This window comes from Lytechinus variegatus, chromosome 7, assembly GCF_018143015.1.
Source record: "Lytechinus variegatus isolate NC3 chromosome 7, Lvar_3.0, whole genome shotgun sequence".
In the NCBI taxonomy this organism is placed as follows: domain Eukaryota; kingdom Metazoa; phylum Echinodermata; class Echinoidea; order Temnopleuroida; family Toxopneustidae; genus Lytechinus; species Lytechinus variegatus.
Window position 1 is genome coordinate 16,761,691 of NC_054746.1, and position 17,294 is coordinate 16,778,984.

The 17,294-nt window shown below is 33.5% G+C and overlaps 1 protein-coding gene across 7 annotated transcripts; it reads right to left on the minus strand.

The window, feature by feature from the left end:
- Nucleotides 1-1,101: 1,101 nt before the first annotated feature.
- On the minus strand, nucleotides 1,102-15,732 carry LOC121418581 (metastasis-associated protein MTA3-like). Of its 7 annotated transcripts, none has more exons than XM_041612523.1 (19): nucleotides 15,578-15,732; nucleotides 14,240-14,307; nucleotides 13,491-13,584; nucleotides 13,034-13,221; nucleotides 12,348-12,465; nucleotides 11,708-11,810; nucleotides 11,460-11,559; nucleotides 10,708-10,896; nucleotides 10,219-10,352; nucleotides 9,432-9,571; nucleotides 8,747-8,863; nucleotides 8,196-8,299; nucleotides 7,358-7,586; nucleotides 6,649-6,771; nucleotides 6,140-6,238; nucleotides 4,996-5,049; nucleotides 4,380-4,420; nucleotides 4,058-4,143; nucleotides 1,102-3,492 (listed from the first exon to the last, which is right to left on the minus strand). In XM_041612523.1, the coding sequence occupies exons 1-19, from the start codon at nucleotides 15,603-15,605 to the stop codon at nucleotides 3,324-3,326; spliced, it is 2,184 nt and encodes a 727-aa protein (XP_041468457.1). In that variant the 5' UTR covers nucleotides 15,606-15,732; the 3' UTR covers nucleotides 1,102-3,323. The 7 variants fall into 7 exon arrangements, with proteins under 7 accessions (XP_041468457.1, XP_041468456.1, XP_041468455.1 ...); XM_041612522.1 differs by having other exon boundaries at nucleotides 1,102-3,495; XM_041612521.1 differs by having other exon boundaries at nucleotides 6,116-6,238.
- Between the last annotated feature and the right edge of the window lie 1,562 nt (nucleotides 15,733-17,294).

Consider the following 17,294-nt stretch of genomic DNA (forward strand, 5'->3'; position numbering starts at 1 on the left):
ATTACAACTCCAAATCCATGTTAAAAATTAAGATTTAATTGTAATTGTTTACACATCAAAGGTGATATTAAAGAGGATACTAGAGAAATTAAATTGTATTAAAAAGTATAAAAAAAAATACTTCATTTGTAAGCATAAGGGCAGTTGTGTAAAACATTGAAAATTAAACTTCATCCTTTCAAATTGTTTTGATTTGATTTCAAATGCCACTTGGAATATTGTAAAAAAAAACAAATTAAATAAAAAAAAAAGTTTACCGTAAAACGGTTGTGATAATCGTAATGACAAAAACTTGGATGGTAGCCTGGAAGATGTAAAGCTTCTCGCCGGCTACAACTTGACAAAGCCATAACAATAAAAAGGTGATGTGAAGTGCAAGAAATAAGTGCAGTCGTGGGGACTTCATTTGTACCATACATATTTCCCAAAGAGTATCAAAACAATATTTTGTATTTTATTTCGTAATGTCGGTCCCTGGTCCTAATGATTCAATTTGATTAATTTACTTCACACAAGAATGTGATATTCACAAATTGCATTTGTGTGAATGAGAGAAAAATGAAAGTATATGCACCAATAAATTCGGCAAATTTATAATTTATTTTATGCTTTGAGTTTTGAAAATAGCCCCCCCCCCCCCATAAAAAAAAATTGTAATGAACTTCACGCTTGCATTTTTCACCTTTTCTTATGCCATTGCCATCTAGATTTGATATAATGTGGATGTAAAATGTTTTGTATTGCTCTATTTTTATATTTTCCTTCACTTTCATTGTAATTGTAATCCCCATTAGAATATATTAAAAAAGAAGCATTTAACAAGTTATCAATTTTGTCTGTGTGTGATAATTTAGCATTTTAGTATCCTCAGATAAGGGAATGTGATTCCACAAGTCAATGAGCATTTTGTTCGAGTGCTGTCAAGAGCAACTCCACCCCATGGATAGAGAAAACTCAAACAAGCATAACACTCAACATCTTCAGTGCTTTGCTTGTCTGATTTTTCTTCTCTTGTTCAAATCAACTTTTGTGGGTGGAAATGGCCTTGGTGGAAATCAGCTTCTTTGGCTCAATGCAAATCAGAACTACTTGGGAGTATTTCTTTATTTACATATTACAAGTTTATTATCATACTAGGAATGACAGCCACATAGCATCCTTTATGTTAGTAACATACATAAGTTAACAATTATCTTTTCATTGGAGTTTCCTTGTAATGAGTTTGTGAACTGAATATGAAAAAAATAACTTAAAAAAGGACAATAGGAAAAAACACATGAACACAATTCATACCAATGCAAAATATTTCAAAGAAAAATAATACAAATACAGATACAGTTCCTTCATAGTTTACATGCATTCATGTAATATTTTTTTCAACCCCCCCCCTTTCAATAAGAAAACAATAGTATAAAGCACTATTCTTTTCTTCATACATAGCTACAAGTAATACTTTCCAATCACTATAGAAAATTCCTATATACACAAAGAGACATTGGCATCCTGGCTACAAAGTAAGATATGTTGTTAATCAGGAATCATTAATCCATGCTGTTTATGACACTTCAACATGAGAGGAAATAACATGTTTTGAATAACATTTCCATGTATATGCATGTAAAAGCCCACTTTGAAGGTTCGGCATTGGATTTTCATGGATTTTTTTTTTCAAGAAATGATAGTTATAAAAAAAATTTCAAAGTAACACTATAAATCAACACAAAATGATATCAATGTTTCACATTTCAGCAAATGAAATCAGATTTTGGCACACAAATAAATGAGATATTTCCAGTGAATTCATACTTGCCAGTTTTAACAAGATTACATTGACAACAAAGCCCTATATAATATAGGGGATGTTTAAAAAAATAGGAGGGATATCAATCAAATATTATTGCTTGTTTATTTTCGAATTCCATTGAATTAATATTCTAATTTCAAACTATAAAAGGGTGACAATTTTTATGCCAATGGAGAGATTAAACAACAAATGATGATATAGTTGAAGTAATGACAGTAAAATACAACTTCAAAATATGGCATATTTGTAACATCATCTAATCCATTGTTTGGAAGAGAAATTGGTCAACAAATCTTATAAATGATAAGAACATAGCACTAAAGTTTCTAAAATGAAAATAAACTGATTACAAATACATGTACACATGTATTACATTGACTTTCATACCATTTACACCATGAAATGGTATTGCTACAAAATGAAACAGAAATTTACTAAGAAAATCAACAACGAATCATTCATTTTTGTTTTGTCATCTTGAATAATAAAGGTCTCTTGAATCAGAAATTTTCAATTACATAGAAAGAATCAAAGAGATTTGATATTCCTTCCAGTAGTCTAAAATCACTCAACTATACATAATAACATATATACAATCACACTTACAAAAAAAAATGCCAAAGTTTAATTCCTCAAGCATATTTTCATTGATATCAATGACTCAATATTTACATTCATTCAGTGTTCTTTTTTTTTTCCTTCTTTTCATTTTACAAAAACTGGTAAAAAAAAATACCCCCACAGTGATATCTGATGTAAAGTACTTCGGCAAAAATGTGTTATAATACAGATTTCATCAGTCATAAAATATATGTTGACTGATAAAGACAAACTATTTGAGAAAGAGAAGAGTAAGGTCCAAAAACATTTCTTGAAGTACCAGGAGTGTTATACTAACAGCATTGCATGTTGCTATGTATACAATTCACTGAAAAAAAAGATAAGTAGCCGATTCAATTGGACAACTCATTTAACACAAGACTCATTTGCCAAATTTATCGATATACTAAACATACAAAACATCCTCTAAACATGCAACAAGTTCAGAGGCTACAAATTCCTTTACTTGATTGGGATAGAAAATTGAGCAAGCTACGATTGTGTTGCATTTTCAATCTTAAAAAAGTATTCACAATAATTGCATCACAACTAGGCCTGATAACAACAAATGTAAAACATGTATAATTCATTATAGTGAACAGTTTTCTATTACAAATAGATTATTTTTGCCCTGACAAAATAGGTTTTCAGCAAAAACTTTTGGATCCAGAGGAATTTGCTTCATTTGTTCAACATTTCCGGGAACAAACAAGAACCAAGGACAGTCTAATATAACGATGATATCCTTATACCCATGTTACACGTATAAAACCCAACTCAGACCAAGTAAGTTAGCACATAGAATGTTACATAAACATAGGATTGACAAGCACAGGTCGGTTTGAAGTTAGTGTGAGAATTCTAAAATTGACAGCCCCCCCCCCCGACAAAAGGGTTTAGGTAATGCTGTTCAATCAATCTAATCATCATCAATAACAATAGGATCCGTAGGTGGTTTGACTGCCGACGGTGATCCAGCTGGTTGCGGTGGTGGGATCACCCCTGCGTTGAGCGGTCTAACGGCCATGGTCCATGGACGGCGAGCCAGGCGCCGCTGTGCCTGCACACTCAGCTGTTTTCTCAACTTTCTGCTTAGAATGAGAAAGCAAATGGAGAATCTCACGTTAATACACCTGCCTCATGAATTTCGAAGGATCACATGATGACGGGGGAACATCGCAAACAATTCAAATTTTATTCAATCAAGAATCCAACCAAAATGGATGCTTTGAAAGAAACACGACATCAAAGTTGATCCTACCGACTTGTAACAATATAACATAATCAAGACTTTAAACAATCTCCTCACACAGATCATTAAAATTTTACAGACAGGTCAATTTTGAGAAGTTTTCAATGAAGACCAGCCTGCTGCCCACAGTACTACTACAATGTACCTGCAGATGACCCACCGACCACTCATCGGCCAACCGACCAGCATCCAATGAGAGACTGGACAGTCATTGAATGGGTCAAAGGTCAAAGTAGACTCAAAACTTTTATCACAAATCGACCAGCCACTGATCAGTGACGTTATTCTTCTTCAAATTCTCTTCTTGCTCATACAATAAGTTTCTAAACCCCCTTGAAACCTCCTTTCCTGAGAGATTTATTTGTCATCCAATTTAAGAAATATCTATCAAGGTTTCTCACCTGGTGTTATTGTCCGCATGAAAGAATACATCATCAGGAGCATCCAGCCAGCTGATTGGTCGTTTCCTCCGAGATAGGGGATCCCCCTGTCAAACATAATACACAACATTATTAGAAGGGATAAATAAATCACAAATCTTATCATATAAATCGATCCCCATCTTTTGTTTATCTTTTAACTACTATTCAGAATAATCTCAGGACATGAAAAGGGAGTTAGTGGATGGAGTGAAACAATTTTGTTTATTTATTGAATGAATGAAATTTCAGACTATTCTACGAATATGTGTTAGTAAAGGACAAAGAAAAGTTTCAAACTGACCTGACCCACTTCTCTCAGTTTTCCATCTTCATCATATTCAGCTTTACAGAGATAGAGAGAGAGCAAATAAAAAAAAAGAAATTAATTAGTCTTGTGACTACCACGGATTTGTTCATATTTTATGGTATTGAATGAGCAGAGCTAAAAAGATGACCTTTATTTATTGAAATAGTCAGATATAGAATGCTTACTATTATGTCTTATACACAGAGTAATATTTTTTAAATGTTATAATCACACAAGCTTAATTGTTACAAAAGCCTAAATATGGTAACTTTATATGAAAAATGATGGGAAATGAATAAAATCCTATTTTGGAATACATTAAAATTACTAGATCTTCAGGAATATAATATAGCACTGATTTTAATTGGCAAATATCATGTATAGAAGTGATCTTATCAACTTTGACTTTTAAAAAATATACACATGGGTTTACAATGGATAATATATTATTCAAAGTTTGATTTGATATATACCCTATTCAATTTATCTAGAATAAAATAAATATGATACAAACAAGATTTGATATTTTATATAAACAAGAAAATAAGTATTGTAGATTGAAAGGATGTTTTGAATGTTTCCTCTTATTGAAAGTGATCATCAATCTTACTTCTTCTGTATTGACGAGGTGCCGATATGGTGGTACGTTTAGTCTGTGGTCCCTCTGCGAGTACAAGGTGAACAAAAAAGGAGATATTTCTTGTTTCAATTCATTTTCTTACTTTTATAAATTCATTGTAAGAATACATGTATCTTATCAGTCTTCAAATAATCATATTTCAGGATTTCAATAGCTTCAGTGGCTCCACTGGAGTGCTTTACAATCTTACAAATTTCATGATTCTGACACTACAATATTCTACTTAAATATGAATATAAACTAATGATGATGATAACAACTGCCTATGTAGCACATATCACAACAATAAAAATCAAGTCTCTATGCACTATGTATGCTAGAATTACAACATATACATTTAAACTGCAATAATTCATATCAAATTGCATTAAAATAGAGACAAATTTCGAATCTTCAACTCAACATATCTTTCTACAATATTTCTAAATTCATAGCGATTGTACATTCAATTAGAGAAATTTGACTAAGAAGTAAATTTGCATTATATGTTCTCTATAATAGCTAAACTGTTAAGAACTGTCCACTTGTGCATATGCAAATGAGGAAAGAGAGACAATAAGATTGGTAACATAAACTCTTACATCACTTCCAATGAATACTGTTCACATGACAATATTTTTCACAAAGGGGTAAATAATATCAAAGTGAACCTATGTACAATATTTCAGTAAATAAACGACATCTCAAATAAAAATAAATCTCATACAGTATTGGTTAACAGTGCATGACTTTCAAAGACTCATTCCCTATGGTCTGAACACACCCCAAAACTGAGAAACATAGCCAACATTTTTATTTTAAGGGTAAAAGGTGTACATCGTTTTGACTAAATCATCACCTACATCCAATATCATGGACCCCAAAAGATGGTAGCAAACGACCAAATGGCGAAAATGCCCACATACCTATAGGACAACATCCACTATGACAAATTGGATCAATTTCAACTGGTTTTTAACAGACCTCCACTTACAGTTTTTTGTGTTAAGCAGCACAGCATATTTCTCAATGAAGATATGATGGTGACTAGGACCTTTTGTTTTTGGAGACTCTTGCACTGCTAACATTTACCTTGATAGTTTATAAATACCTTTTCGTTTCTTTTCTTCCCTACCTCCATTGTCATCAAGCTGTCGCTTTCTGATGTTTGGAGTTAGTGTGCCAACGGGATTGGTCAGCTGAGGGCGTACGTTACCGTTTGGTGTTGGGCGCTCTGAAAAAAGCACATAGAGAACAAAAATTCTTTAAAATTCAAAATAAAATTCCATTCACAAAAAAAAACACATATAAATCACTTTACAGATTACAAAATTGAACATGAATGAATATATATCTAGAACCAGAAACAAAATATAATAACCCCTACATAATTGAAAAAGAGCATATAAAAACTTTATATGAAATGAACAAAGACATACAAAAATATAACAAAATCAGTAGTATTTGATAACTTATTTAAACATCTTCTGAAAAAGAGTATGCAACAATTACTGATGAGAAACTCTCATCAATGAAGCAACACAGAAAATGGGTTCTCGCACATGAGTAATTCATATTCACTTTCTTTGTCATAAAACAAGATCTGTATACATCACTGACAAAGCCATATGATAAGAGACTTACGAGGGACTGGTTTCTTTGGCCGATCCTGATCCAAGTTAGCCATGACGATATCTACCCTGGGCCAGACCTTTGGCTTCAGCTTCGGCATAGTGGGGATAACACCGGGTGTTAGCTGATTCTGACCTATTAAGGACAAACATACAAACAAACATAATATGCATACAATGTGTATTAGATCTTGCAAATCATGAAGACATGAAACTTCAAGGAAAAGTGCATCAAGTATAGAAAACACAGTAAGAACTATATCAAGAAACAAGTGCAGGAAGTAAGCAAGAAGTCGGTCCATCATCTCTTTGCCTCCCCTTGTAAAATGTGACATTTAGTATTAAGCGAGCAAGTCAAATTATTCAAACAAACACTAGAAAATAAGTTGTTCTTCTACCAGTAACTGGGTGTTTCGGCCCATTATGAGCTATACTCTCTCTTGGTGGTGGGCCAGCAGTACACCATCTACCATATAAGATTGTATGACTATATGAATGAAAAAGAGACATACAACTCTTAAGCACAAGAGACATGGGTTATTAATGATACAAATGCATTATTGTTTGAATTGTTGTCCTCAATTCTCATGGGTGTATGCATACTGAGGATGAAAGCGAACCCCCCCCCAAAAAAAAAGGATCATTGATCCACTTGATAAGGTTTTATTTGTTTTTCACTAAAAAAGCATTTGTATATCAGGTGGTTGGGTGTGTATACTCACATTCCTGTTTGACAGCAGCTACGTTGATGGGATCAAACGGGCACCTAGCAACGTGAGGTAGATTGAGCATGTTCTTACAGAGGAACCGAGAGAGACGTGTGAGTGGGGTGGTGACCAGCATGAACGCCTGCCTGGTCTTGAGGGACAGAGCCCTCGGGTTGCTGGTGCGTATGGTCAGACCGTGCACCGTCTGGCAGTGGCGTGCTAGGTGTGCCTTCAGTTTAAATTCCTGAAAAAAAGAAATGCAATATGACTTTTTGCAATTCTGTAATCAAATACATAAGCACTGCTAAGGCCTTGTAACACAAAAGACTTGTGATTGATTGCAATATGACAGAACTGTTCTGATTGGTTCCTGCTCTGTGCTTTGAACAACATGTGCATGTCACAATGATCTTAATTAGCCACTGCCATTTAGTGATTCAAGCCAACCTATATGAAACAAATCTCTGGTGGTATATTTAATTGTATTCAAATTGCATTCATGATTGCTTTCCACAACTTGTTTGATTACATACCGGAGCTGCCAACCCAAAGAGCATTGCAGTATTTAAAAAGCTGGAAATCAGTAGTTTGGTAATGAAATCTTTATTTTCAAAGAAATACCATAGGACAACACATAGAACTGAAACTTTAGAAATCAGATTTTTGCATGAAACCATCGCTATTCTTCTCATTTTTCTGTACTAATTCTTAAAAATCATTACTAATTCGTAGCTCTAACATACATGTATCATAATTTCTTGAATATCTTATGAAATTGAATAGAATAATTTTACTGAGCCTAAGATAATTCAGCATAGAGATTGTCAGTCTGAATAGAATGAGATGATCCCACCTTGCCACATCCGCTTATAGTACAGCAGAACGGCCGATGCATCCCGGACAAGGGCATGGGAGGGCGCTCTGTACGGTTTCTAAGGTTACCAGGACGCTCACCATCTGTACAACAATAATAAAACATATCAGTAGTGCACTTTGTGCTTGCGTTCTATCGGTTTTATATTGATATGTAAACAATTCATATCCAGTTTGTGTAAATATATTTTTCATCTTTAACATACAAGTCCCCTTTCTTGGCCATCAAAGTATTCATCATTACTACAAATTAAGTTTAACTATTGTCATTTTTTCTTTTGAATGGATGGAATTCATACATTACATCAAGATATTCATAATTAGCACAAAATAGGTATCAACTATAAACTATGTTTTTACAGGAATTATAATAGCAAAAATATCTTGCATTTATAAGGCTCTGATTATCTGGCTGCCTATTTAATGGTGCACTGTATATTTCCAGGCTTCATATCTAGCTGCTAAAGGCGCTTGGTGCTTTAAAGGAATCAATCTTGGAATTATCCATTAGCTGAAAGTGTATTGACTCACCAAGTCTAGTGGGCATTTTGAGTCCACCACATTTCTTCCAGTAAACCCAGCATGTAGCACAGAGTCTACACTGCATGTTGGCAGGACCCCATGAATACCATTGAAATGAGTTGCTTGCTGTATGGAGATAACAGATAAATACAAACGTTAATGCCCTGTTATTTCATTTTTGTAGAATCAATGTGACAGTAGCCTATTAAATAATAATTTTTACAATAAAGAATCAAAATAGCTATTTTTTTTCTTATTTAGTAAAGCAATACACAATACTAGAGCTTAAAGTTATATTTTAATATAATTGCTAAAATCATTTTTTTTATTGATTAAAACAATGAACCACAATAGTATTCAAGACATTTTGATTAAGGTCACAAAACATGTCAATTTCAAAGCACTATTCCATGTCCATATTTTCAAATGCATTCAAATTGTAATTAAGACAAAGTGAAGTTACGAAAATATGCTTTAAATCATCATAACTCAAAATTCTCCACTTTAAATCAACCCAAGATGATGGCAAGATCTAATAACTCATTTCCAGGAATATCACACCAATCAACTGCTTGTAATCATAATCATCAGCCAATTGTAATTGTACCTGTACCTGTATTTGTATTTGTACTATAATTGCAACTGCAATTGCAATTTATTGTAAATACTAATTACGATCACAGAAATCACTTACCATGGCAGCTCTCACAAGCCCTAGCACAAGGCTGAACCTGAGGTGGGCCTTGGCCTAAAGGGTTGCCTCCGGCTATTAGTCCACTAGGGCGGTTTCCAAGGTTGGATGCTACATTGATCTGATTAGGATTTGGTTTGTTGCTGAAAAAAAGATAGAAAGCAAATAGAATTACGAAGTCGTAAAATAATACTGTACATTAAAAAATTATCATAGTGGTTGACAGATTTTTTCCTATTTCCTATTTTGAAGTTGTTCATAGCATAGTTTGATTTGATACACTGATTTTGTTTCACAGTCGTACATAATATGATAATCACATTAACATAAACATAATTTTTTACTTTCATAAAATCATAACACACTTAGTTCTTGCCCAAGATTTAAAAAAAAAACTAATTGCTTAAGTCAATGCATGCAGACAAGTGATGTAGTGGTTCAAAGCTCTGCTTTTTACATAGGTTGCCCTTCATATTCTCATCTTATTGATATATCTGTCTCCAATCCAAACGTTCAATTCTATAACATTTGTCTGATTTATTATGAATTATGGTGATATATTGTATTATTTTATCATTAATGATTTACTGTCTTTCGATGGACATTACATTGTACATTGTATTTGATATTTTATGAGATATGGAAATAAACCAAACATTGCAAAAACAAATCAAAAGGTAATTTTTCTTATATCAACTTGTTTGCTACTTCAATTCAAAATTGATAATGGTCACTCCTGTCTGATAATTAAAATCTAAATCTGAAAGTAATCATACTTATTTCAACTTACTATGTAGGTATGTAAACTTGCTTGAGTTTGCTTTCAGCCTCTGCAGCCTTGAGTCGCTTCTGTTGTACATATCTATCTGTGGTCTTCCACATGTAGTAATATTCTACAATGCTTTTTAAAGATTTCCATGGCAACTGTAATTATCCACAAAGAATAAATAAAATATCAATTTATGACACCATTATATGTTTGGTATCTGATACCTTCTTATTAACATACATTACAATAAGAGATAAGTCTCTATGAACATCTTATAGAGATTTATTCAATCCGAAACCTTACATTGAGGGGGGGGTCAAACTTCATTTTATAACTAAGTAACCTCACCAAAGAAAATAAAATTTTTTTAAAATCAATTTGCTTGGCTCCTGAAGAGATCAAAGAAAAGGACATCATAAGAGCATGCAAAGACATGTCTGCATTAGAGAGACAAATAACGCAATAAAATGCATTTCTGCTAACGAGCAACACTTAAACGCAATTACTTACAAAGTCTTGTCTGATATCATTGAAGTCTTTGCCATATTTTTCTAGAGCCTCTTCGAAGAGATTGGCTTCTGAAGCTGACCATTCCTCCAGCTGGTCTCTACAGATGACCGGTCCACCAGCCGGAACCAAGATGGCCATAGCTTTGGCCAGCTCATACGCCTGCTGATGAAGGACATCCATGGCATGGAACTATACGAGATAAGAAAACGATATTGTTAAAATCAACAGACTCATAATAATATCACAGAAAGCATCTGTTTATTCCATTACAACATGCTTTAAAATATGTTTCTCTTTTCTGATATTGAAGGTCAGAAATATAGTCATAAAGCCGGGGTGGTGTCTCATAAAGCAGCATGTAAAGATTTTTCGGAGCATGTTCTTAGCTGCTAAGTCAGCTACACAGGCGCAAGAAATGGTCAACAGTTGTGCATCAAATCATCCATAATTTACCAACAGTTTATGAAACACCCACCAGGCAATGTTTACCAAATTATCAAAATGACTTAGGGAGCAAGTCCTGTAAACCAAGGAAATCTAATAAGTAACAGGGCACTACAAAAAAATATCTATCCATACTGATTATGGATGAAGTATCAAAGTACAGTGTCAGCACTATATAAGATTATGAAATAGATCATACAATTCTGACTGATTATAAATCGTGGATGAGGATTCAGATACATGACATCTTCATTAACGAGTGCTGTAATGTTAGGTGAGCTTCAAAGAGAAGTTTGATTCAAGCTTACTAATGTTATATCTCTTGATGCTGCAGCAGCACTCATATGAAGACTTGGTTGACGGATCGAACTACTGCAGTCAAGTGCACGACCAAAGGTTCCAACAGACCTGCATTGAATTATCCAAAATCATATTTTCATAACGTTACCAATATATGTATATGTGCATTCATTGTAAGAGCACTATAATGATGCTAATGCTGTATTATATCATAATAAAATAATTGTTACTTATTTTAAATGGGAATTGGACCCACCTTGCTAGAACCAGGAACTGATCAATGCTTCTATCATTCATGCAGTGTTCCGGGTTCCATGTCAGAGCCTCGAGACTAGAAAGGTCACGACCATCCGATTCACCTGATGAGGGCAAAGAGATTGTGAAGGTGGGCATAGACAGTACGAATAGTGTGTACATATGAGAGTATACGAGATATGGAGAACAAATTCTCATGGCATCAAAAAGCAATTTAGATTCAATATCCATTCAATAAACCAATGCAAACACATACCCTTGTGCTGGCTGCTGACTGTCCTCAGTCTAGGTAACAATGTATGCAATTTGTGATTGAGCACTGAAATTATGAACTGACCAAATTCTAAATGCACAAATATGATAAGTTTCAGCAAAATAAAAAATAAAATCACAACTACATATTTGGAGATGTTTTTAGAGCTTATGACAATCCTTTCATGTATACTTCAATAGATGATACTAATGTAGTGCACGATTTTTAGTGTTGATGATGATGATGCATATATATACAGCAAGAATTCTATAAATCAATCATAACACTTGAAGATATATAGTACTGAACATATTGCCATAGACCTATAATGTTACCATTACAGTGAGTAAAATAATAATGAATTTAAATATAGAATTGCAGACTGTACCTTCTTTGAGGAGTGGAGTGACATCAGCTTGGTAGCGAGAACCAACTCTGATCTCTCCTTTATCTGCAAGCAAAGTCTTCTGTTGTGGGTCATACACCAAGGAATAGAAGAATGCATCCTACAAAGGCACAAAACAAGTAAAGGTGGAAATTGATAAGATTGTAAGTTGGGAAAATAGTAAAATCTTGAAAATATGATTTACAAGAGAAATGAAAGAGTAGATAGATCTTCAGAATATGTTAATCACCAGAAATTGCAAAATGCTTGTGGCTCATGTATATGTCAGCTTTACTGTCAAGTTCTTCATAACCAATCCCTAATCTACATTAACTACCATTATATACCATTTTGCACTGCAAGGCAAACGGAAATGTATATGTCAATAGTTCAATATAAACAGAAATAGTGCTATCAATGGCCAACTACACAGTATATACCAAATATATGTATCATGCTTTACAACTAAATGCGATTATATACTCCAAAATAAGTCTTGTATTTAATAGACCTGGATCCTGTTGTATGAAAGTTACTTTTATGGTAACTTTGCCATCCAATTGTAACTTACCATGGTTACAGTCTTCAACAGCCAATCAGCATCAAGGATTTCAGGGAAGTTATCATTGGATGGCAAAGCTACTGAATAGTTACTTTTAGGCATCTATGGGCCCCTACTTAGAACTTACATCTTTTGACAAGTACGAGAGGAGACTCTCTGTCTCATTGAGCAGGGTGACTGTACATTTTCCTCTGATGTGTGTGGCTGGAAGTGTTTCTAACTGACGGGATAAGAACAGTTCACGATGTTTCAACTGATGACGTTGCTTCTCATTTAACTCTTCCAAAGCCTCCTCTTGTTCTTCCTCCAAAGCCACTGTAAAAGAAAAAAAATGAATGGGGAAAATCATAAACACTGTCTAAAAATAAAGATATGAAACCATCAAGCTACATGTATACAAAACGATAAACCGGTATGTGGTTAAATAGCTTGTGAATTGTTTTATTCACATATACTGTTAGCAGAATGTTCAGAAAAATCAATAATTTTAATCATAATCAAAATGTCTTTTTTTATAATGGAAAAAAAAGTAAAATGTACATAAATTTCATCATTCATATTGAATAGTTTATTTTCAAACTTACTTGCATGTTTATCAGCAAGCTGGATGAGTGAGTTGGGAATGTCTCTACGGCGATAGAAACATACCACTTTGGCCTCCACATTGCCGCTGGCAGTCTGAAATAATGAAATATCAAATACAGCACCATGAATTTTTTTTCATAAAAATATTGTAGCAAATCACATAATATCACTGAAGACATACATGGAAATTAACGGATCAATGTTCCAAATTCAAATAGGAAATAAAATTACCACATGTGAAAATTTCAATTGCAAAAACCCCAAATCCCTACAATTCAAGATGACTTACAGGGTGTATATCTTACATAAGATTGCTTATTTGTATCACAATAACTTGCAAAATACTGAGAAAACTTAATTTTTACAATTAAAGAGTTATATTTTATGCTTCTTTTGCTTCAAGTAGTGCAAATCAAAAAGCTACAGCAAGTCTCCACTTAGAAATGATTTACACAATACAACCACCATGCAACATAGCATAAATATACAGTATTTACATCCATATTTTGCACTGCTACATGGCACAATAATTTTCAAGTTTGTGTTCTTTCATTTACGGTTTTCTTTAAAAATTATTTGACACTTACTTTCTCATTTCACTATACAATCAGTTTACAATAAAATTACTAAGGAAAAAAATATTTTCAATGGTATACGTGTATATTCAAGTGCTAATGTACAGTTGCTTTTACAATGTACTATTCACAGTGGTAGAAGCAGAAATATAAAAAAAAATAATAAAACATACTTTGTTGAGTTCTTCAATCCTGCGAATAAGATATGGCTGTGAAGATGATGTCTCAAAGTAGACATAATCTGTAATACACAAAATAAATGACAATATTTATTTTAATAATATTAATAAGAGCAATAATAATTCTAGCTAAACAAGTGTATAAAATGCAATCCAATTTTAATTTTCAAATTTATTTCCAAGTTTGGCTTTCAGAGTTTGCAATGATTAGCTTACATGACATCATGCTGATTCGCATATCCCAGTGAAAGAAATCAACTGCTGGACCTACCTACCCCCCCCCCCCCATAAAAAAAAAGTTGTCCTAAAAATAAGATAAATCTACATGGGAGGGGAATCTACCATTGGAAAAAAAATATTGTGTGAAACTGAAAATGAGAAAAGTTTTAAAAAAAAAGGGGGGGGGGGGTTGAGGAATCTGAATACGGCCGAATCAGAAAAAGTAGATCTAGTTCAAGACTTTGTCTAAAAATAGTGCAAAGATCCAACGTTGTGCATATACATTCTAATATAATAAAAAATTTGTGGACTTCAGTTACATGAAAATAATTTACCCTTTGGGGGCTTGCATGGGGTGATAATCAGGCCTAGACAGAGAAAATAAGCAAGTTTCACCTCTAGTCCTGTTTACAAAAAAATTCAGTGTTGATTTTTTTTTATTCATTCAACGATTACCAAAATTTCATAAGTTTGAAACAGAAACAAAAAAGAAACAAAACATGAAACACATGTAGGAAAGTCAGTCCAAGAAAAGGCCTAATTTTTAGATTAAGTGAATAACTAGAATTTGAGACAGTAAATTTTGAAACTATGATTTAAAAACTGAAACTTTGTGAAAGTGAAAATGAAAAAAATGAAATGAGAAAATGAAAAAAATAAAGATCCTGAAGAAAAAATACAGAGAAAATAAATAATAATCAGCTGCACATACTTTGAAATGATACAAGAAAGGCAATGAAGAAAACTAGAATTCTCTACGTGCCTCGGTTTAAAAGTTAATAAGTTTAAAGGTTTAACGGATTAAGCGGCCCACGCTCCGCAACTCGACAACTAGGATTTGCTGCAAAATTGCACAAAATTACCAGGGATTCACAAAATTTGGTTTCTATATGACTTTGACGAATTATATTGACATATTTTCAGTATAAGATCCATCATCATCGGCGTCCTCATGTCATGAAACGACGCGTCTTTTCCTTTCTTTGTGTTGGGCCCCGCTGCTAGTTAACTAAAACAAAATGGTGTCCGAATGGGCAAGACTAGCTCGTCGCGGCGGTGTGAAAAAGAGTCGCTGCATGCCAAAAATACACATTTCTGCTCCCTTATACTCACCACCAACTCTATACATGTTAGCCGCCATTCTGGAAAGAATTTGGAGTTTATATTTTAAGACGAAATGATGAAAATATAGATCTTTTTTCGAGCGGAAGCCGCAGACGCTCACCCCCACGTCTGATTTTCCGTCTCGCCAACTCGCGCAGGTTAACTAACTAGTAGTTATATACGTGGTTTAACGCTAGATGGCGCTCGACCACTTCGTTGCCCATAACCATGCGAACACTGAACTATTACGAATCGTACTTGATAGAGTTTTTAAATGCGAACAAACTCCTCCCCTAGACTCAAGAGTTTTCTAATTAATGTGAACCATTTTTTTCTCAATTATAGGCCTACCGGGAACAGATGTATATTGCAATTTTAGATTTAATATTCAAGAATTTTTAAAATCTTCATTTCCAAAATAGATATATTCTACATATGTAAAATATATTCTATATGGTAGGTCTATATAATGTATTCAGGCTTAATGCCATATGTATAAATTAAATTGATTTTTTTAATATGCTCTTAAATATCAATAGGCATATATATGCATGCATATACATTATTGGAGGGAAGTTTTAAAATAGCATATGAAAAATAGCATGAAAAATAGCATATGAAATGAAATAGCATATGAAAGTTTTAAAATAGCATATGAAATTTTTTTCAAAAAAGATAGGTGAATTTGAGGAAAATATCCATCAAAGATTTTACAAAAACTAGAATTTTGATTTTTTATTCTTAGTTTAGCATATGCAAGCAACTTCCCCATATATCGTTTATTTATAAAAATCAATGAAATATCATTTTCTCCCCCCAAAAAATTAGAATGGTTGTTGTATTGTGATATGATTATGTATCAACAGACACATTATTTCACATGTGAAGCGCGAGCTGATTTTTTAATATATTTTTTTGACCATCAGATTTTCGACACTATACCAATAATTTCCTTTGTCGGGTGTAGGTGGGATTTGAACAAGGCAAGCCGCCATGCCTCAGCTGGATCAAATCTATTGCTTTGACACTGTATACACGTATGGGCAGATAGCTCTGGCCAGGAAACCTTTTAAGTAAAGCTACACCTACCATTGTTCTCTTCATCCATTTCTTTGAAAAAATATTTGAATGAAAGACTTGCCCAAGCTGTTGTACACTATATATATAGATATATATATATATATATACATCCATATACATCCATAGCGCAAAGTGCGAGCGAAAATTTTATATGCGATAGTGATATGAAAGATTTTTTAAAATATAAATTTCCAAGTCTTATCCCCTACCTGATATCTTGCTCTAGCTTCCCTTTTTACTTTTTTTCTCCTCTCTTTTCGCTTCTTTTTCTTTTTTTTTTCTTTCTTTCCCCTTTTTCCTTTTTTTGCTCTGCCAATAGGGGGACCCGGTCCCGGCCCGCCCCCTGCATGGATTCGCCCACCTTAATTCAATTCTGATTAATTATAGGCGGCCGACCGTACCGGTGGTGCCATTTTATTATTTAAAAAAAAAATTGGGAGGGGGGCGAGCTATACTTGACTTCGGGAAAGAAAAGTCATTTATTTTGTTATAAATCTGTGATACCCTGCGATACCCCCCCCCTCCCCAACACCAGTTGAAAATGCTAGTGATGTTCATTTTAAGGGACACCGTAGCTTCTGTCATACCTATTGATTTTTAAAAACTATCGGCTATCTTCGTTCTTTCATTGATTTCCTTACTTTTC

Bases quoted from the DNA above. Each gene is read 5' to 3' on its own strand.
- LOC121418581 (XM_041612519.1), bottom strand. From the start codon at position 15,605: ATGGCGGCTAACATGTATAGAGTTGGTG. The intron at 10,353-10,707 runs GTAAGTAATTGC...GGATAATTACAG, and splicing joins ATGATATCAGACAAGACTTT to TTGCCATGGAAATCTTTAAA. The intron at 8,300-8,746 runs GTGAGTCAATAC...ATTGTTGTACAG, and splicing joins CAAAATGCCCACTAGACTTG to ATGGTGAGCGTCCTGGTAAC.